At 39.5% G+C, this 22,304-nt stretch overlaps 2 protein-coding genes across 2 annotated transcripts; both read left to right on the top strand.

The window, feature by feature from the left end:
- Nucleotides 1-3,578: 3,578 nt before the first annotated feature.
- LOC104893305 (transposon Tf2-1 polyprotein) lies at nucleotides 3,579-5,622 on the top strand. Its single transcript, XM_057394663.1, has 2 exons — nucleotides 3,579-5,173; nucleotides 5,287-5,622. Exons 1-2 carry the CDS (start codon nucleotides 3,908-3,910, stop codon nucleotides 5,620-5,622), a joined length of 1,602 nt encoding a protein of 533 aa, XP_057250646.1. The 5' UTR covers nucleotides 3,579-3,907.
- A 12,559-nt stretch (nucleotides 5,623-18,181) lies between these two features.
- LOC104893105 (putative pentatricopeptide repeat-containing protein At1g31840) lies at nucleotides 18,182-21,119 on the top strand. Its single transcript, XM_010679181.4, has one exon. It carries the CDS (start codon nucleotides 18,384-18,386, stop codon nucleotides 20,877-20,879), a length of 2,496 nt encoding a protein of 831 aa, XP_010677483.1. The 5' UTR covers nucleotides 18,182-18,383; the 3' UTR covers nucleotides 20,880-21,119.
- Nucleotides 21,120-22,304: the final 1,185 nt, after the last annotated feature.

Below are 22,304 nucleotides of genomic sequence, written 5' to 3'. Positions count from 1 at the left end.
CTTTCACACACGAGAAGTCAGATGATGCTCTACTCGAAGGGTTCTCCTCGAATCCCCTGTTTGAACCAAGGAACGTGCCCGACGATGATGATGACTGTAACAGTGGTTTCTCCTCCTCGTCACATCCGTCAATTCTGCATCTGCTCAAAGCAATGCAAGAACCCGACGTTGCTACTATCATGGTACATGAAGCCAAAACAATTGAAGAACAATTGGTCGAGATGAAGAATCTCATACAAAGGATGATGAAGGACGAAGAAGAAAAAGACGCCCAGATTGCTGCCTTGCAGAAGAAGCTTGGAAAACGCCCTAGTGAAAGTGATTCGGATGCCGACAACAATCAAAGTCGCGGATCCAAACATAGCTCGAAGGGTGAAAAGCCAGATGGTGATGCAGTAAGTGTTCAAAGAATCCAGGATATGATAGCCAGTGCGCTCAAAATGCAATTGGTTGGAGATTCTCATGGCAATTATCGTTACGTAAAGCCATATACCAAGCGGATTGACAAGATGAAAATGCCAAGTAGCTATCAACCTCCAAAATTTCAACAATTTGATGGCAAGGGAAACCCTAAGCAGCATATAGCACATTTTGTGGAGACTTGCAACAATGCTGGGACCACGAGAGATTTGCTTGTTAAGCAATTTGTTCGTTCCCTTAAGGGAATCGCCTTCGATTGGTACACAGATCTTTCACCAGAATCCATCAGCAGTTGGGACCAGATGGAGGAAGAGTTCATGAACAGATTTTACAGTACGCGTCGCATAGTAAGCATGACAGAGTTAACCAAGACGCAACAATGGAAGGACGAGCCTGTTGTTGATTACATCAATCGATGGCGTGCTCTGAGTCTGGAGTGCAAGGATCGCTTGTCAGAAACTTCTGCTGTGGAGATGTGCATTCAAGGTATGAAATGGGATCTTTTGTACATTTTGCAGGGTATCAAACCAAAATCTTTCCAGGAATTGGCAACAAGGGCCCATGATATGGAGCTTACTATCGCCAACCGTGAAGGAAGTTCTTCAGAGTACAAGAAGGAGAAGAAGGACTTCAAGAAGAATGACAAGCCTTTCAAGAGTTCTGCAAAGGAGTCTTTTGCAGTCACCACTACGTCTGCTCCGGTGAAGATATCTGCAAAACCAAAGATGAACAAAAGAAAGGGTCATTTGTTAAGAATGGTAAGAAAGATAGACTCACGTTGAAAGAATTGCAGGCTAAGAAGTATCCTTTCCAGATTCTGACTTAGCAGGAATGTTGGAGGATCTGCTCGAGAAGAGAATTATAGAATTGCCCGATCCAAGCGACCGGAGGAGGCGGGGAGAACATCTGATCCGAACTACTGTCGTTACCACCGTTTGGTAAGTCATCCTATCGAGAAGTGCATCACACTGAAGGAGAAGATCATGCAACTTGCCAATGACGGGAAGATTGTTCTAGATCTTGATGATACGGTGGAATCAAATCATGCTTCAGTTATTTGGAAGCCTTCCCATCCAACGACCAAGTGAAGCAAATAAGACTCATTCAGTTCGGGAGCCTGGAGCCAGTCATGGTGGAAGTGGTGGATTTATCGTGCACATTGCATCACGAGTATTCGGATTTGGCTCCCATGCCTCATGAAGAAGAAGAAGGTGGACTTTAGTCACAAGAAGGAAGCAGAAAAAGAAGGTGAGCCAAAGCACAACCTCTTCGACAAAGAAAACGACATCAAAAGAAGAAACATCCCAGACGTTCTAAGGTGAAGAAGGAGACAAAACCAACAGGAAATATATGTCTTACCTATTGATCTTCTTGAACAGGAGGCACGAATGCCCATCACCTTAGACGAATTCTTTCCTGAAGAATACTTCGAAGAAGTTTCAGTCAATATGGTGACCTGTGACGCGGAGGAAGAAGGAAAGGAGCAAGGTGTACAAAGCCATCTTCCCAAAGAAAATCTCAATCATGGTAATGATCCTGTAAGAGACGCCAAAATTCTTGCATTGTTGGAAACAGTTCCTTCACGTATGGGATGGCGACAAGCTCTTTCCCTCCCAGAAGAAATGCGATTTGCTCTTGCACGCGCCATAGAAAATCCTACTCATTATACATCTAAGGAAAATATTGAGCAAGGAATTTATGACAACCATCCTGATCCGTGTGCAGCATGCAGCGCAGCCTTGGCATTCACAGATGCTGATCTTATGTTGGGGTCAAAACCCCATAACAGACCACTCTTTGTTTGTGGGTATATTCGAAAGCAAAGGATCAACCGCATTCTTATTGATGGAGGGTCCGCAGTCAATATCATGCCTAAGGCTACTATGGAGAAATTGAAGATCACCAGGGAGGATTTGTCGGAAAGCCGCTTGATGATACAAGGATTCAATTTAGGAGGTCAACGAGCCATGGGATGATCAGAGTTGATTTGTCTATAGGGGAGATGATGGCAACCACAGTCTTCCATGTGATTGACTCGAAGACATCTTATAACTTGTTGTTAGGGCGGCCCTGGATGCATGAAAATGGCGTTGTGGCATCAACCTTGCATCAATGCCTCAAATACTATAGAAATGGCGAAAGAAAGGTAAGTGCAGATGTGAACCCATTCTCTGAAGCTGAGTCACATTTTGCCGATGCGAAGTTCTATATTGAGCAGCAGGAGCCTCAAGAGGTCATGCCAGTAGAGATTGCATCTACAGGAAAGAGTTGTTGTCAAGCAAGAGCCAATCAAGGCGGAGTTTCATTCGAAGAGCTTGCAGTAGCAGAGATCATAGAGATTGATGAAAGCAAAGATGAGAAGGTCTCTTTGAAAGAAGACGTAGCCAAGTCTACCTCAACGGCGCCAGTGCTGCGCTATATTCCAATGTCGAGGCGTAAGAAAGGTCAATCTCCTTTTGCACAATGTGGGGGCAACGAAGCAAAAGCGAAACCTGTACCAACGCAGGGTGAAAGAAAACAAGCTATTTCTGAAAGAATGACTTTACCAGTGCAAAAGATAAGTGACTCAAAAATAAGCAGCGTTCCACTTCCGGGGTTCGAGAAATCATCAGAAACGCTAAGTGCGAGAAAAGAAGGTTTTGATCCGGTTGCGTATAAGCTTATGGAAAACTCTGGATACGATTTCTCTAATCCAGAGCCTATGGGGAAGGTCATAGAAGCTAAAGCTTATGGCCTCAGCAAGACTCAGCAAAACTCCAGAAGCAAGAGAGCGTGTTTTTGTGAAGAAGGTTGGCCTGGGATTCACGGAATCTAAGCCGGTTAGAATAACAACACGACGAAAACCAATACAAGCAACACAATACATCGCAGTTGAAGAATTGGAGGAAAGTGAAGGAGAAAATACTTTGCCAGTCAAGATGAAACCTGCTTCGATTCAACCACAATCTTCGGTGTTTGACAGGCTTGAAGGACGAGAAAAGTCTCCATCGTCGAGTCCGATCCTTCAACGGTTAGCTGGAAGGCAAGGATGCAACACCATATTCATCCAAAAGAAGCGTCTTCAACAGACTGGGAAAAGACACGCAGTGCAGGAAATCTTTCTTCAGTCGGATTGGAAAAAGCAAAGTTAATTCCAAACAACAATGGCGACGGAAGGATGTAGTAAAGGTGGAAGGTGAATTCAAATTGGAGAAGGAGGTCAGAAGTACCATACCATCTCGAATGAAGCGTTTCTCAACTTTAGAGGTAAAAATGGGCAAGTCTCTTACTGTGCGAGGCCACACCATAGTTCTCACAAATCAAAAGCCCTCTATTGTCCAAAATGAAGGGTCAGATGAAGAAACGGCCGCCTCCTGCAATCATGTCACGGTTTGTGAAGCTGAAGGCCAAGATGAGGAAGTGGAAACGGCCGAGGCCCCGAAAACACTCGAAGATGGAGGTCAGTCCACAGTCGATGATCTAAAAGAGTTGAGTCTTGGCACTCCAGATGAGCCACGGCCAATTTTTGTCAGTGCATTGCTCACCCACGCAGAAGAAAAAAGCGTATCTTGAGCTACTCATGGAGTATAAAGATGTCTTTGCATGGAGCTATAAAGAGATGCCCGGGTTAGATCCAAGAGTGGTAGTACATCGTTTAGCCATAAAGAAAGGGGTTTCATCAAAGAAGCAGCCTCAAAGACGCTTTCGACCTGAGTTAATACCTGAAATTGAAAATGAAGTTAATAAGCTCATCGATGCAGGTTTCATTCGTGAAGTCAAATATCCTACATGGATCGCAAATATTGTCCCTGTGAGGAAGAAAAATGGTCAGTTGCGTGTATGCGTAGATTTCAGGGACCTGAATGATGCGTGTCCCAAGGATGATTTCCCGTTGCCAGTCACTGAAATAATGATTGATGCTACGACCGGTCATGAAGCCTTGTCTTTCATGGATTGCACTGCAGGATATAATCAGATCCTGATGGCACCAGAAGATCAAGAAGCAACAGCTTTTCGCACACCAAAAGGCATATTCTGCTATAAGGTGATGCCCTTTGGCTTAAAAAATGCAGGAGCCACCTATCAACGTGCAATGCAAAAGATCTTTGAAGACATGATGCACAAGACGGTTGAGTGCTATGTTGATGATCTTGTTGTCAAATCAAAGAAGCGAGGCGATCATTTACTTCACTTGCGTAACGTGTTTGAGAAATTGCGTAGGTATCAGTTGAAGATGAATCCTATGAAGTGCGCATTTGGGGTCACCTCTGGAAAGTTCTTGGGATTTGTTGTGAGACATAGGGGAATTGAGATTGACCAATCCAAGATCATAGCAATCCAAGACATGCCACCTCCACGAAACCTTAGAGAATTACGCGGACTCCAAGGAAGACTAGCCTACATCCGACGCTTCATCTCAAACCTAGCTGGGCGATGCCATCCCTTCAGTCATCTTATGAAGAAAGGTGCTCCATTCGAATGGGACGAGTCATGTCACAGGGCCTTCGAAAGCATCAAGAAGTACTTATCTACACCTCCAGTCTTGGGGGCACCAGTTCCAGGAAAGCCTCTAATTCTCTACATCGCAGCTCAAGAAAGATCATTGGGGGCATTATGTGCACAAGAAAACAATGAAGGTAAAGAGAAAGTATACTACCTTAGTCGAACATTAGTGGGCGCAGAACTGAATTATTCTCCCATTGAAAAGATGTGTTTAGCCTTGATTTTTGCCATTCAAAAATTGAAGCATTACATGCAAGCACACACCGTGCGGGTGATCTCCAAAGCGGATCCCATCAAGTACATCTTGTCAAGGCCAGTATTGTCCGGGCGAATCGTGAAGTGGGCAATTCTCATAAGCCAGCATGAATTGTATACGTCTCTCAGAAGGCGATTAAGGGGCAAGCTTTGGCGGATTTCTTGGCGGATCATCCAACCCCGTCAGATTGGGAACTCTCAGACGATTTACCTGGAGAAGAAGTCTTCTATATCGACATCTTGCCACCATGGGAAATGTACTTTGATGGCGCTGCGCGACAAGATGGTGCTGGCGCTGGAGTGATTCTTATTTCACCTGAAAAACATATCCTCACGTACTCCTTTGTTCTTACCGAGCTTTGTTCCAATAATGTCGCTGAGTACCAGGCGCTTATTTTTGGACTTCAAATGGCCAAAGAAATGGAGATCCAGGACCTGGATGTTATGGAGATTCCAAATTGGTGATACATCACTGCTTAATGATTATGATGTCAAGAAAGAGATTTGATACCCTACCACAAACATGCTTCACAATTGTTGGGGACATTTGACAGCGTCAAATTACAGCACGTTCCAAGGAGTGCCAATAAGATGGCCGACGCACTTGCCAACCTTGCAGCCACATTGGCACTGGGGGCAGAAGAAAGCATGTCAGTCGCCCGTTTGCAATCGATGGGTGGTGACACCTCTTGAAGATGGAATAGAAGAAGGTGCCAATGCAGTCTCAGTTTATGAAGTAAATGTAAATGATTGGCGTCAACCACTCATAGATTACTTAGAACATGGAAATTGCCAGTGATCCTAAACACAAGACGGAAATTCGACGACGAGCTCCGCGCTTCATCTACTACAAGGGACGCTTTATAGACGTTCATTTCTTGGAACCTGGTTGCGGTGCCTTGGAGAGAAGAAGCGATCAAAACATTAGAAGAGGCTCATTCAGGAGTTTGGGTGCCCATCAAGTGGTCCAAAGCTTCACGATCGGATCAAAAGTTGGGGTATTTTTGGCCAACCATGGTTCAAGATTCCATGGAATTTGCAAAAAGATGCGAAGCTTGTCAGTATCATTCCAATTTCATTCATCAGCCTCCGGAGCCATTGCATCCTACTGTGACATCTTGGCCATTTGAAGCATGGGGTCTCGACGTTGTTGGTCCAATCACACCAAAGTCCTCAGCCGGCCACGCCTACATCCTCGCAAGCACGGACTATTTCTCCAAGTGGGCAGAAGCAGTTACTCTTCGAGAAGTTAAGAAGGAAAATGTCGTTGATTTTGTTCGAAATTACATCATATATCGCTACGGTGTACCTCGTTATATAATCACAGACAATGGCACACCATTTTGCAACAGATTGTTGACAAGTCTCTGTGAGAAGTTTAAATTTGCACAACGTAAGTCCTCGATGTATAACGCTCCTGCTAATGGGTTGGCTGAGGCTTTCAACAAAACACTTTGCACTTTGCTCAGTAAGGTTGTATCGAAGCATAAACGAGATTGGCATGAGAAGCTTGGTGAAGCATTGTGGGCATATCGTACTACGTATAAAACACCAACTCAATCAACACCCTATGCACTCGTATATGGAGTAGAGTCAGTATTGCCATTGGAAATACAAGTCCCATCATTGAGGATAGCCATTCAAGAGGATCTTACGGTGGAAGAAAATGCTAAGATTCGGCTGGCAGAATTAGAAGCACTTGATGAAAAAAGACTGGAAGTACAACAAAAGTTGGAGTGCTACCAAGCCCGTCTAACACGTGCATTCAATAAGAAGGTGCGAGTACGTTCTTTTCAAGTTGGAGATATGGTCCTTGCCGTGAAGAGGCCCATCATCGTCTCTCGCAAAACGGGAGCAAGTTCGACTCAAAATGGGATGGCCCGTATGTTGTTCAGGAAGTATACACAAATGGAGTTACAAGATTGTTGATGCTGATGGATTGCGCATAGGCCCTATCAACGGGAAGTTCTTGAAGCGTTACTATCCTTGAAGGTTTTCACCATGTACACTCCTAAGCAAGAGTATAAACTGCATATTCATGTAATAAACACACAAAAAAAAAAATTAGTGTTAGACGAACTACGTTGGCTTGATCTTGTGGAGTGAATTCCTTTGCTTCACAAGTACGTAGGCAGCTTGAAGAAGTCATCTATACTTCAAGTCCAGCCCCACAAAAAAAAAACAAAAACAAAATTCCTTCATTGTAATACTCCTGGCCCGCAAGAGTATAAACTGTGAACGGCGAAAAAACAAAACAAAAAAAAAATGTAATGCAAGTATTGCAAGTATTCTTTATTACTAAGCCGAATGGTTATGTATTCTATTTCACAAAAGAGAATGGAATAACAAACTAAGACAATGCACTAGTCTCTTAAATCAAAACTAACAAAAAAAAAGGAGGGGAAGAAAAGAGTGATCTATGGTTCCCATTGCAGGGTCTTCAGCGCCTCGTGGACCTCATCAAGACACCCCTTTGCTGCCGATAGCTCAGTTTCCACTCGCTTGACATCGACAACTCTTTCCTCAAGAGAAGTATGTGATGTTGTCAAGTCTTTTACTGTTGTTGCATGCTCCTCAAGACAGTGTTTTGAATCTGCTATGGCTATCACAAGATTGTTCTCCTTGATGGTCAGCTCTGCGAGTTCTGCCTTTAGTCGAGTTTGGTTTTGGTGGATGTCTTTTCCTCTCCTTCAAGTGTCCGAACTCGTTCTTCTTCCTTTTGACGACGACTCACAGCACTACTCAAGTCTGATTCTGCCGTCAAAAGTTGTTGCTCAAGCACGCTCAAAGCAGGCTTCTCTGCATGCGTCTTCTGTTGAGAACGAAATCTCGAACCACACTCTATGTACTTGTCAGCAAGCCCTTGCAAGAAGGAAATGTCGATACCTTTGCTCGTAATATACTGGAAAAGCTCTTCACATTCCTGCTTTAAGTCGTGAATTTCTTCCAGGGGGGTTTCCAATAACTTCTTCCTAATGGCCTGGACCATATAGCTCGCAGCATGTCGCTCTGCTCGTGAGATCACATCTCGAACATTTTGAGAAGGCGTCTTAGCAGAAACAGGAGGGACATCAACAATGTCGCTAGACTCTCGCATCAAGATGCAGGCGGCAGTTTGGACTATGACAGGATCATGCGAGGCATCAATCAACTCTTGATCCGGAGAAGCGAATGTATTGTTGCAGGCTCGAAGCTCCTCAGCAATGTCCATTTCACCCTGGTCATCCTAAATACACAAAGGAGGTAGGATGTAAGAATCAAAAACAAAAAAGAAAAAGGAGAATGAGGTGGAACGTTAAGCTACTTACTTGTGTTTCCTCATGATCTGATTCCTCATCATAGCCATTACCGAAGATGTCGTCAAAAACCGATTTCTCGGCTTTTCCACCTTTGGCGAAATCTTCACGCGGAAGAGGAGGTACACAATGACTCGTCAGCTTGACCTTCAGCCTGCGCTTCTCTTCAGGCTCAATGAGAATCTTGGCAGCTTTCTCCTTTGGTGAACTAGGAGAATCATTCACCTTTCTTTTTCTTAACTTACTCTGGCCACGAGTTTTAGAGACATCTGGAGGACTCGAAGGGCGCAACGAATAAGTTAGTGAATAGACCGATTTCCACCAAGATACAAAGGTAGGGGTAGTCCGAGCGTGGACACTAGTACAACGACCAGGTATCAGGAAAGAGGAGTTGGTCCCAAGGAGAACACTCGTGCTGAATAAGCTAAATAAGCGATCCTGTCTGGGAAATTTTTGGATCTCCAGCTCGCCAGGCAAATCTTGGTAAAAACCAAATTGTCGACTAAACCTATGACGGCTGTACTGCTGAATCACAAGCAATTATCATGCCTCAAGGTTACAAAGCTAGATCTCATACTAAGGAATAGTTCGGCGGTCTGACGGGATTGCATGTTATCATCGATAAAATCTTCATCCCTGCTTCTGTTCACAAAAGTAACAAGCCAAGAAATTGACTTTGTTCAATCGGATAAGAGACCTTGCTTCTGAGCTATTGAAAGATAAGGCCGCTTCATACCGTGAAAATTAATCATACGGGCACCAACTGAAACATGTGCGGTTGAGCGATGGCTTGGAAAGTAGCTGGCATCCAAGCATAAACAATGCGCAGGAAATGAACCCGGATGTTTGCCTGGTGAAGAGGAAATACAAAGCTCTCCCATGCCTCTATAAATGCTCGCAAGGACAGGAATAGCTAAGGAAATTTCACGACCGCTTGCAAGGTATGATGCAGGTTTGAAAACACAGGACGAATATGACCCTGATTTTAAAGGAAGGGCAAAAGAGCAAATCCAGCATGAAAGGAAAGCTGCGAGATAGGTTTCACGACGATGAGCCTCCGGAATGTCTAGGTCAAGAAGCGCTCCATGAGTAGTGTCGCCCCATGGCTGAGGGTTCCCAAATGCTAAAAATCTTTGGCATATACGGGGTAAATAAATCGCCTTTTCTGCTTTGGTGGTGCTGAGTACTTGGGAGAGTCACGGAACCAAAAACGACACCATCTTCAAAAGGACACCTGACCTGTTAGATTTTGTTTGTTAGTGGCGAAAAGCTTTAAACAAGTATGTACAACTGTGGGAAGACGTAGATCGTGCTCCGCTTTGGACCTTCAAACCTTTGGCAGGGATCACCTCGTCATAAAGAAGACCAGTAAACCACCAAACAGAATGTCCCACAAGCTGATAACATTCTCCCTCCAAAGAATACAGTTTGTTAGAGGCACCATGATTCGCAGAAAGTTTGCATAACTGAACTGTCACACTTATAAATGAACATGGATGCATAGACAGCATCGAGTAGATGGATACGGGAAAGGGCACTTCTGAAATGGCGCAAGATGTCTTCTAACCACTCCCAATAGTAGGGGATGTGCCTGAATTCGACTCCAAAGTGCATATTCGGACTCCACCTAGCCTCTTTTTGTGAAATGCGTTCATGAAGTGTAGGCAGTGGTTTGATCTCAGTGCATGAATGATGATGGGAGGCGAGAAGAACTGGTTTGGAGGGTCTCTGGGCAGATGGTTTGCCTTCACAAATGTCTTTCCACCAATATTTCAGGCTGGGAGGGTAATGTGATACTACCCAATCCTTCGCAAAGGGTCCGATCATGGGGCTACATGGACGTAATTGGGCTTTAAGTTCATCGTTTGCATCGTCAACAGTCTCCATATGATCTCCAGTAGATGCCTTGACGGATTCAAATCGCACCATGTTGTTCCTGAAAAATTTAAAAAAGGAGAAAAGTCAGAATTGTACATATATATTTTATGTGTGTATAATAAGACAAAAGTTCAAGAAAAAAGAAAAGAAAAGAAAAGAAAAAGGAGTTAGTGGTACAACCAAAAAACACGTGAGCTTGGTTTGTAAAACAAACAAAAAAAATGATGAAAAAAAAAAGTTAAAAAGAAAACATAAGCCATGCATGGAATTGCATGCTTTGTTTTGGCGGGAAAAGAAAACTCATCAAGTTTTCGATTTTTCTCTCTCATCTCATCAAAGGCGTCAAAAGCCGCCGCCGCGAAAGCTCCAACCAAAAAAAAACCGGCTAAAAAAAAGGGCCTACATGCAGCATTGTGAGAGCAGAGCAGAGCAAGTTATTCTCAATTCAAATTCAAACATGAAGTATACAGAATCCCTAAGGATGGAAGTGTTAATTAACTTTGAGGAAATCTGCTCTCAGTATCTGAAGATGCAACTGTGGAAATTGCGAAACAGAAGGATGGAAGTTTTAAACTGTTAATGATGTTGCATATGTGGAAGTTGGTAAAAAAAAAAAAAATAAGAGAGATATAAAAAAAAAAAAAAGAAGGAAAATTTTAGATGGAAAAGTTGATGAAATATGGCAGGTAGTGAAAACAAAAACGTGGTTTTGAAGAAGTAGAAGCATGATGGCATCTATGATGATCAAAAGGAATACAAAATCAATTTTGTTAATTCACCCATGAAAGGATAGCCTCTCTCCTGTTCGTTTACAAAGCCACAGATTAGTTTTGTTCTCCCTTATTCAAATATGCATATCACCTTTACCCAACCATACCTACACCAAAACATCAAAGGTTTTGCTACATCAAACATGGCAACATCTTCTGATGTCGCGAAAAAAATCATACCAAGTCAATTTGTCGTAATCTTGTCAAACACCAGGGCCTCGGGGGAGTGCAATGCGGGTGTGGTAGTGCTGGCGAGACCACGGCTTGGTAACACAGGGCCTCGGGGCAGTGCAATGCGAGTGTGGTAGTGCTGGCGAGACCACGGCTCGGTGACACAGGGCCTCGGGGCAGTGCAGTGGTGGCTGTGCTAGTATAGCTTCGTGCTCGGCTTTATGCTCGGCGTCGGTTTCGGGTCCTCCGCGTCGGAGAAGGTTGCTTCTTGCTTTGATGATGGAGTAAAATTGGTGGCGTCAAAGGTGTATATATATAGTGTGGAAGGAAGTTTTGAGTTGGATAAAAAAAAAATCTATAAATTTATCTATCCTAAAACGTAAAGGATTTAGATTGATTTTTAGGTTGAAAATTTTTATCTTCTTCGACCTATAGTTCAGTTAAAACTGGAAGATAAACAATTGTTCAGGGAATAAGTTTTTGAGTTGGATAAAACTCTGAAAATTTACTTATCCTAAACCACAAAAGATTTGGATTAAAGTTTGAAGTAACAATTATCTCCTTCAAATCCCGTAAAATCCGGCCAACATGGAAGACCAGCGTTTATATGATTTCTATCTTGATGAAAGAGTAAATTATATCTTGATTTTGGAAAGTCAACCACAAAAATACTTGTGGGCTTCGGTTTTTTTTTTTGTGTAAGACCAAATTCTATTATGATTTGGTTACTTACAGCAAAGTCAACCTGAAGAATATTTGGTGGGCTTGACCATGATAAAAGTCATGTGATTATATCAAGACAATATGGCCATGGGCTTGGAGGTTAAAAAAAAAAAAAAAAATTCGAGACTTAATCACGGTCAAAATACTCAAAATCGTGTATGTGATATAGTCTCGAGGGGGCAATTTGTAGGCATAAAATTTTTATATGCCACGTCACACATTAAAGTCAAATGTTGACTTTTGTTAATAAATGATCATCTAAATTAATTAATTTGGGCTCACCATTAAACGTGGCCTATTTTAATTAAATCATTTATTATTGAGTTTTGGACTCATTAAATGAAAGTTGGACTATTATGTCTGTGAGGCCCAAGAGGCAGGTCAAGTGGAAACCCTAGGGTTCTCCTAACTCTATAAATAGAGAGCTCATCCTCATTTGTCAGGGAGAGAACAGAAGACTAAAAAAGGAGAGAGAGAAAAAGCTGCTCTAGAGTTCAGAAACTCTCCCACTCTACGTATTCAAATCAAATCAAATCATCCAACTTAGAAGAAGAACAACAAGCATCAAAGCCGTTCTATTCTAAAAATCATACTTGAAGGAGATCAAGCCCGGAGGCCCTCATTCAAGAAAAATCAAATCATTCGTGGAGATCGAATCAGTGGATATTTATATTAGAGATTGTACTCATAATTTTACATTAATAAAATTATCATTTGTTCACATCTTTTGATTCTATTTTGCAGACATCTAAAATTTGTGTTTACAGTTGGAAAGCTATGAGCCAAATTTTCATCTACAACTTGAATCTTCCCAAAATATTAAGTGTGCTGTGAGATTAGACCTGGCAAAGTTGGTCCTGATCCGAAATATCCGATCTGTGGTCCGATCTGGGTTCAAACTAGACGGTCAGAACCTTTGGTCCGAATTCGAAATGATCCGGTCCGGTCCAAATCCGGTCTGAAATAATCTTGATCCAAAATTCATCCGATATCCGAATGATCCGATATGATCTTGTCCGATTCGAAATCAATCCGATCCAAAGGTAACCCAATCTCAAAGCAATAAGAAATTATTGGCTTCCATTAGGCTTTGATTCGAAGTACCCGAAATTGACCCGTTAAAAAAAACTATTATCACAAGTAATACTCTTTGGCACAAGTTCTAACTATGCAAATTAGTTATGTATACCTTTAGAAAGCACGAAGAGTGGCAGTTCCATATATATATAAAAAAGCTCATAGTCAAAAAAACCATGAGACCAAAGGAGTAACAACTCCATAAATAATAAAGTTGAGACAATCCACCATCCAATCCACAATCGTCCGATCCGATAACCATCCCAATCCGATGATGATTCGAAACATAATACGAATTTCGGTCCGATCCGAAATGGTCCGGTCCAGTCCGAATCCGGTCCGAATATAACTTGATCCGAAAACGGTCTGGTCTGAATTGACCCGGTCCGAATCCAATTTGATTAGTCCGATTGCCAGGTCTACTGTTAGATATGACCTCTTGATGTTGACTCTTATGCACAAACCCTTATGAACAAATGGAGTTACTCTTATAAACAGATGGAGTTACTCTTATGACCAAATGGAGTTACTTGTATGAGTATGTGGTTACTTTTAACAATAAAAGAGTGCTACTCCTATAAAGAAATGTGGCTACTCTTATAAATAAAATGGGATTACTATGTGAATAAATAGGGTTACTCATATGATTAAATTAATTTACTAGTATGAATAAATCGGGTTACTCCTTATGAACGAATGAGGTTACTCTTATTAATAAGTGTGGGTTACTTGTATGAACAATTGGGGTTACTGATACGAATAAAATGGGGTTACTTATGTGAACAAAATGAGGTTACTCATATGATTAAATGGAGTTACTGGTATGAATAAATGACTTACTCTTGTTGAACGAATGATGTTACTCGTATTAATAAGTGGGGGTTACATGTACGAACAATTGGGGATACTGATGCGAATAAAATATGATTACTTAATTATGTGAACAAAATAAGGTTACCCATATGATTATATGGGGTTACTAGTGTGAATAAATTGGGTTACTCTTTATAAACGAATGAGGTTACTAGCTCGTATTAATAAATAAGGGTTACTTGTGTGAACAATTAGGGTTACTCGTATGCTTAAATGAGGTTACTCGTATAAATAAATGTGGTTACTAGTATGATTAAACGAGGTTACTCATAAGATTAAATAAGGTTACTCATAAGATTAAATGAGGTTACTCATAATATTAAACGAGATTACTCCAACAATATTTTAAGGTTACTAATATAATATTTATTTTAAGTTTACTCATATGAACAAATGAGATTACTGGTATGATATTGTATGAATGAATAAGGTTACTAATATGAATAAAGGAGGTTACTCATATGAAATCTCCGAATCGAAGCAAATGTTAAACTTACTTTCGTTTAAAATCCCCAAATTAAACTATCCAATTCAATCTTCAAACTCTTTTCCCCTCAAAGATAACAGTTTAGAAAGATGAGAGAGTAAATACAAGATAGATATCAAATGTAAGAGTTTTTCAGAGATTGAAAAGAAAGAGAAGAAGAAGAGAGAGAACGAGCGAGTGAAGCTTGGAGGAGAGAGAAAATAGAAGAAATGAATTGAGGAGAGTGTTAAAGAGTCTTGATGAGGCCCGGGGAAGTAACGTCGTCGTCGTCGGCATCAACCATGAGAGAGAAGAGTTTGGTATGTAATTCATAGGAGAATCACGCGGAAGAAGAAGCCTTACTTCCACCTGGGCTTCTATATGAGCCGGCCACACGCGAAATTTCTGATGTGACCGGCCGTATATAAGAATTTGTGCATCATTTTTTGTTCATTGCGGCATATGTGAAGTTGTGAACTAGCATAGAAGTCATGCTGGGGTGGTATACTATGGTACTTAAAAAATTAGAGTTTGAATCCCGTCAATTTAGTGTCCTTGTGTTGTGGGATTGTTGCACCAAGTCAGTAAACTTCTAACTTCAAAAGAACAATGTGTTGATCCCTTCTAGTGGAGACTAACATGAGTCTACTATTATACCTGATAATAAATTAACATTTTTCTTCACCATATACCTTTGTGGTTTTTCAAAATTTATGAGGTACTCCTACTTTAAAAAAAATACACCAGGTATCCTTATTATTTCAATAAAATTCACGAAATACCCTTAATGACTAACGGAAACTGTTAGGGCCTGTTCTCCCCAGCTTATTTTCAGTTCAGTTCAGTTCAGTTTAGCTCCAATAAGTTCAGTTCAGTTCAGTTCAGCTCCAATAAGTTCAGTTCAGTTCAGTTTAGCTCAGCTCCATTCTTTTATAACCATTTTGTTAAATATTATTATTATTATTATGTTGGTATAATTTATTTTACTAATTACTCTTATTATTATTATTATTATTATTATTATTATTTAAATATATATCATTACTATTAAGTATTATTATTATTATTGTTGTTGTTGTTGTTGTTTCTATATATTATTTTGTTTATTATAGCTTTACTCATTATTATTACTATTATTATTAGGAGGAACATAGTTTAGGTCAAAGCACAAAATCCACTTTTTTAGCCCATAAACCAATCAAATCGCGTCAAGACGTTTTATGATGTAATTTTCGCGGTCCAACCCAATCATTATTTTTATTACTAAATATTTTTATATTATTAAATATAATTATTAAAATAGTAATATTAATTTACTTCTTAGATATTATTGTTATTATACTCCCTCCGTTTCCTAAAGATCTTCCCTCTTTCCGTTTAAGGGTGTTTCCAAAAGATCTTCCCTCTTTCCGTTTAAGGGTGTTTCCAAAAGATCTTCCCTCTTTTGCTTTATTCCTTATTTAGCAAAACAAATTTCCCTATTTACCCTCTCATGTCACTATCATATGGTCCACCATTACATTATGAATTCAATTTTACTCCCCTTCTCTCTCCTACTTTAACCCCTTTTTATTTGTTTATTTATCTTAACCCCTTTCTCTCTCCTACTTTACTCACACCATGCCCCACACAACTTGATTTTCCTTGGTATCTGTAGGAACAGTAAGTGGGAAGATCTTTAGGAAACGGAGGGAGTATATAATCAATTCATCATCAAGTATTAATATATTAATACAAATAATATAAAATAATTATTATTAATTATCATTATTATCATTAATTATTATTATTAATTTATGATTATTAGTATTATTTATTTATAACTATCATTTAAAAATATCCAAAATACTATTATTATTATTCATTATTATTACTTATCATTATAATTATTATTTAATATTCATATTATTATTGTTTGAAATATTATTTATATATTTATTACATTCAATTTAATTCAATTCAATTCAGTTCAGTTCAGTTCAGCTCCAATAAGTTCAGCTCCAATAAGTTCAGTTCAGTTCAGCTGTTTTATGCCGAAGAGAACAGACCCTTAGTCATTAACCCTAATTCACCCTAAACCCTAATTCTAACTCTAACACTAACCCCTTACCCTAACCTCCTAACCCTAACTCTAACCCTCCCCCACCACCCCAGCAACCCCCTCCCCCACAACCCCTCCCCTGCAACCCCCTCTACCACCGCCCCCTCTCCTTGCCAAAATCCGCGACCCCCTCCCTCTCAGCCACCGCCCCCTCTGCTTACCAAAATCTGCGACCCCTCCCTCTCCTGTCACTCACTCGTTGTTAGTTCTCCCTTCTCTCTCTTTGCACAAGCAACCACCAGCCATGACCCCCATCACCAGCAGCACACAACAGATCCCGATTCCTCGCGACATAGAATAGACCACAACACACGAAAATTGATGGGGTGGATGGGATTAGGGTTTGAAGTTAGGGGGTTAGGGTAGGGTTATAAGTTAGTGTTTAATGAATTAATTAAGCTTAGAAGGGTGAATTAGGGTTAATGACTAAATGTGGTATATATAGTGTCGTGAATAATTTAACCGATGATAATCATGTTACTACAACTATGTAGTAATCCGCCTAATCTTGGACGGCAAATACATAATCACTTGATCCGTTCACTAACGCTTGAGAGTAGGGGGGATATAAGGGAGTCCCTACTCCCAAGTATAAATAGGTAGGGGGTTCGAACTTGTAACCTCCAAGTCACAAGGTGATTCCCCACCACCTCAACCAAGCAAGTTTGGTTACTATTTATATATACTCCCTCCGTCCCAATTTAGTTGCTACATTTTGACCGTAGGCACTACTCACGTCATAACTTTGAGTATCTTTTACTCCATATACATAAGAAAAAACATAATCATGTTGGATCTTGTTTGATTCGTCCCAATTTGTATTTTCCAAATATATAATTTTTATAATTTTTCATATCTGAAACTCAAGATATTGGTGTTTGAAGTTGCATCTCGTATATCGTGATAAAGCAAATGTAGCAACTAAATTGGGACAGATGGAGTAATATATTATAACAATAAGATATTTATACTAACTACCGAACCCTTATATTGTACTCCCTCCGTTTCATTTTAATCCACACTCACACTTTTCACACATGCCAATGCAAAACTTTGAGGACATATATCTTTAGTTTTGTATTTGTAAAAATTATAAAAAGTACATATTAATAAAATACATGTTATGATGAATCTAACTAGATCCCACATGACTATATTTTCATGCGCGTATAAATCAAAAATGATGGTCAAAGTGAAATTTGTGAATAGTATAAAATGTCAAAATGTGTAGATTAAAATGAAACGGAGGGAGTAGCAACTAACATGAGACCTATTAATTATTACCAGGTAGCTCTTGACTTCAAATCTAGGCCTTGTTTTGTTGTATATGGGAAGTCATACTTCCTAGGAAGTTATTTTTTCCATGTATTTGAAATTCCTAGGAAGTGTAAAATTGTGTTTGGTTGGTAATGGGAAGTAGAACTTCCTATGGGAAGCTCTACTTACCTAGGGGGGCCTAGGTAAGTAACTTCCTTCATTTTGAAGGAAGTAGAACTTCCTATGAAGTGCAAATTCCCATGGTTTTGCCAACCAAACAACTTTATATACTTCTACTTCCTAAGAATTTGCACTTCCCATGATTTGTTTTGTCAACCAAACAAGGCCCTAATCTCTAGTGTCTATATGGGAATTGAGATCCAACCCTAAATGAGTAGTCTAGCACCAGCACTAGCACAGTAGCACTTTAGCTCGTGCAAACCCTAATGTTAGGCCGTCTGTCGTCCGCACGTTATTCCGAGCACTCCAAAATACACATCTGACCTCTAAATTTAGGAATTGTGAACTGAAAGTTGAGAGAGTTTTGATTTTAGAGAGAGTCGCACAGTCTTTCTTGAAGAATTATATGGAGCTTCATTTGCTCTCCTTTCCACATGCCTCAAATCATGCTTTTATCTCCATTAAAGTTTCTAAGACCTTTCCTTTCTATTCCTCTCTACCATTTCGCATCTCTCTCTTCTTCATTGAATTCAAATACCACATTTTCTGCTTTTCAAAGAAACAGCTTCAACTCTCGCCCTGAATTCCAACCCACCATTGTTGATCAACTCCTTTTCTCTCTCCGCTCAGAACCCACTTCAGCATTTCGGCTATTAGAATGGTATCAGAAAGTTGTAGGGTTGAATCCTTCTCTTCACTCCTATTGTAGCCTTGTTCATATATTACTTTGTCATCGCATGTTTTCTCATGCACACCAGGTGTTTGATAAAATGCTTGAGAGGTTTAATGACTTGGATGTGTTTGAGGCATTTAATGAGGGTTTTAGGACCTATGAAACTAATCCTAACACTGTTCATAGCTTCTTGCTGGCTGGGTTATGTCGAAATTGTAGGTTTAATGAGGGTGTTAATGTTTTCTTGAAAATGTCGAAGATGGGTGTCGATGTTGCTCCCTATGCATTGAGGACTATGCTTGATTCGTTGGTTGCTTCACATTGCGTTGATGGGATTACTAGTGTACTTGATGAATTGTGTGGACAAGCGATGAATAAATCGAAACAAGGTTTTAATGTTTATGAGTTTGCTATGAGGAGTTTTGTTAGTAATCATCTGATTGAAATGGCTTTGAACTTTCACCGGAAGATGATTGATAGGGGCTCGATGCCAAATATCGTTGATTGTAATAAGGTACTGAAGACTCTTTGTAAGGAGACTTTGATAGAAGCTGCATCACAATATTTTACTACAATGCTAGAAGTGGGTCCAAGTCCGAATTTGGTGACATTTAGTACCTTGATTGACTTACATTTCAAGAGAAAGAGTTTGGATGGGGCGTTCAAGCTTTACAATCTTATGCAGCAGAGAGGTATATCTCCAGACTTGATTGTATATAGTGTTATTATTGATGGCCTTTTTAAGAATGGGAATCTTAAAGAAGGTTATCAGCTTTTGACTGAGACTTTAGAGAAGGGTATCAAGTTTGATGCTATCATTTACGGCTCAATCATGGATTCATATGTGAGAGCAGGAAACTTAGGAAAGGTAGTTGAAGTGTATAGAAGAATGTTGAGCGAAGGAATCTCACCTAGCATAGTTACTAATGGCATTCTCATAAAAGCTTTATGCCAAACTGGCCGTGTTTCTGAAGCTACTGGCATCTTTGGTGACTATGTGAAACGAGGTTTGGAGCCTTCTGTTTTGGCTTACAGTAATCTCATTGATGGTTTCTGCAAATTGGGACATTTGAAAGAGGGATTCATATGGTATAGGAAGATGCTGGCACATGGACATATCCCTGATCTTGTTGTATATGCTGTACTTATTAATGGGCTTAGCAAACAAGGTTATGTGGATGAAGCTCTTCAGTTTTTCTTTCAAGCCTCAAGGAAGGGTATGCAACCTAATGTATCTATATTTAATGTCCTAATAGATGGTTATTGTAGGTTGAACCAAAACAGGGATATGATGAAGGTGTATAGTCTAATGCCACTGATGGCCATAAATCCTGATGCTATAACTCGCACTTTGCTTCTTAAAGCACAAGTTGCTCAGGGGAGAAATGTCGATGCTTTGATTCTCTTCTTTCAAATGGTTAAGCTTGGCGTCCCTTTAGATGCCATTACGTATTGCACACTGGTTCATGGCTTCTGTGAGCAGAAAAACTTGAAAGCCGTCTTATATATTGTTCAGCTGATGCGACAGAATAGAGTAAATCCTGATATCACCATTTACAATGTGCTCCTTAGAAGTCTCTTCATTGGTTCCCGGATTGAAGATGCTACAAATCTCTTCCAGGAACTTGTTGCTCATGGACCAGAGCCCGATATTGTGACATATAACACTATGATTTGTGGTTATTGTTCTTCAGATAAGTTGGAAAAGGCAAATCAGCTTTTTGAAACCTTTTTTCGGGGATCAATCAGATGCACTGTTGTTACATATAGTATTTTGATTGATGCTCTTTGTAAAAAGGGTAGAGTAAAAGAGGCAATGCTGATGTTCAGAAGAATGCTAGGCGAAGGCCTGAAACCTACTGTCGTTACGTACAGCTGTTTAGTTGATGGGTACTTCAAATATTGTGGCTTGGACAGTGCCTTTGAATTATTCGAAGAGATGTGTAAGAATAATATTGACCCAAGTATTGTGAGTTTTAGCATCATAATGCATGGGCTGTGCAAAAGAGGACTGATTGAGGATGCATTGAGTACTTTCCATGCTGCCGTTTGCAGGGGTTTATTACCTGATTTGGTGGCTTACAGTATAGTTATTCATGGTTGTTGCAGAGTTGGGTGCATAACCGAAGCTAGGATACTTTATGAAAGGATGTTGACTGAGGGTGTAGTTCCTGATCAATTGTTAGATGGAGTAGTTGCAGAATATAATCTCTTGGATCAAAGTAAGAAAGCTTCAGAATATATTGTGAGAAGTTGAAGTCTTTCTTCACCCTATTTTGTAAAGTTGACTGTCCCGAAATATAATTTATTGTGCAGGCAGTTCTTGCATTTGTGAGTTGACACACAGCTATGTGTCGTGTGTAAATAATTAGTAGGAACTTGGTGTCATGTAAGTCAGTGTTCACAAGTTCGGGTCTGTTTGATTCAACTTATTTTGTTTTTTTATCTTATTTGATCTTATTTTTCATTTTCTTATTTTATCTTATTTTATAGTTTATTGTGTTGTCTAACCTTTTATTTTATCTTATAAGATCTTATTTTATCTGACTTATTTTATTTTATAAGATCTTATTTTATCTTATAAGATCTTATTTTATCTTATAAGATCTTATTTTTTTCTGAAATAAATTAAAATCAATTGGACAAATTAGAGCCGAATTGGTGTTTTTCTGTTTCTTTTTAGTGACATGTAACATTGCATAACTCGCATTACAAATATGGATATGAGAATGTAATTCACTACCAAATTTTGTTAAAATATCCCCAAAGTATAACACTTACATACACTAATCTGCCTTTTTTTAGATTGTAGTTTTCAGGTTTAGGTAACTGGTATGTTGGAATTTTTAGTTAATTAATTGAATAATTAATATATAGTCAACTAAAAAATATATATATGGTTCATTTTATGTGGGTAGTTACCCATAATCAAGGAATTATCCATTATTCTATCTCCACTTATATAACCACTTACAACCTTTACCATTTTATTAGGGTTTTTTTAATGGCAAGACTATATAAAAGTAGGTGTTTTATTCTGAAAAAGGATAACTAAATCTACTCTCTCAAAATTAAGAAATACCATCTAAATATAGAAAGTGAAGGTTTGGCAGTGGAAATCAGAAAATTCAAGATTGAATCGTTCCACGGGATTGCGACGAAAAAGAAGCATACTATACTATAGCAATGGTTGGAGGTATTCTGAATCTTTTATGGCTTCCGCTTGTATATTACATGTTCTCGGTTAGATAGGTGAACATGATAAATTTATTGATCAGTATAATATTTGGCATCAGAGTCGTTTTTACCTCTGCCTTGTATATTGATGATGCGTGTTGTACTGTGCTATTCATGTATTATCATTATTTTTTTCTCTTCCTTTTCTGTTGTGTTGAGTATAAGCCTTTGAGTATATAATGATGGTGTTCTTGATAAGTAATGGAATACATGATATTTTACTAACATTATTGATGTCGTATGATGTGACATATATGTCTATACTTTATTTTGCAGTAGTTTTACCTGAAAATTTTTTTGATATCAAATGTGAGCTCCCGGAATTAAAGAGTGATAACTATATATAAGGTGTGGAGAGAAAGAGTGCTCCTATAATTAGGATGGATGGACATTGACTATGTTATTCGAAAAGACAAACCAACTGGCAATACTGAGACTACTACTC

The sequence above is a fragment of the Beta vulgaris genome, chromosome 5, assembly GCF_026745355.1.
Source record: "Beta vulgaris subsp. vulgaris cultivar EL10 chromosome 5, EL10.2, whole genome shotgun sequence".
In the NCBI taxonomy this organism is placed as follows: Eukaryota; Viridiplantae; Streptophyta; class Magnoliopsida; order Caryophyllales; family Amaranthaceae; genus Beta; species Beta vulgaris.
The sequence above is the reverse complement of the archived record's forward strand: the minus strand, read 5'-3'. Positions and strand labels throughout refer to the sequence as shown.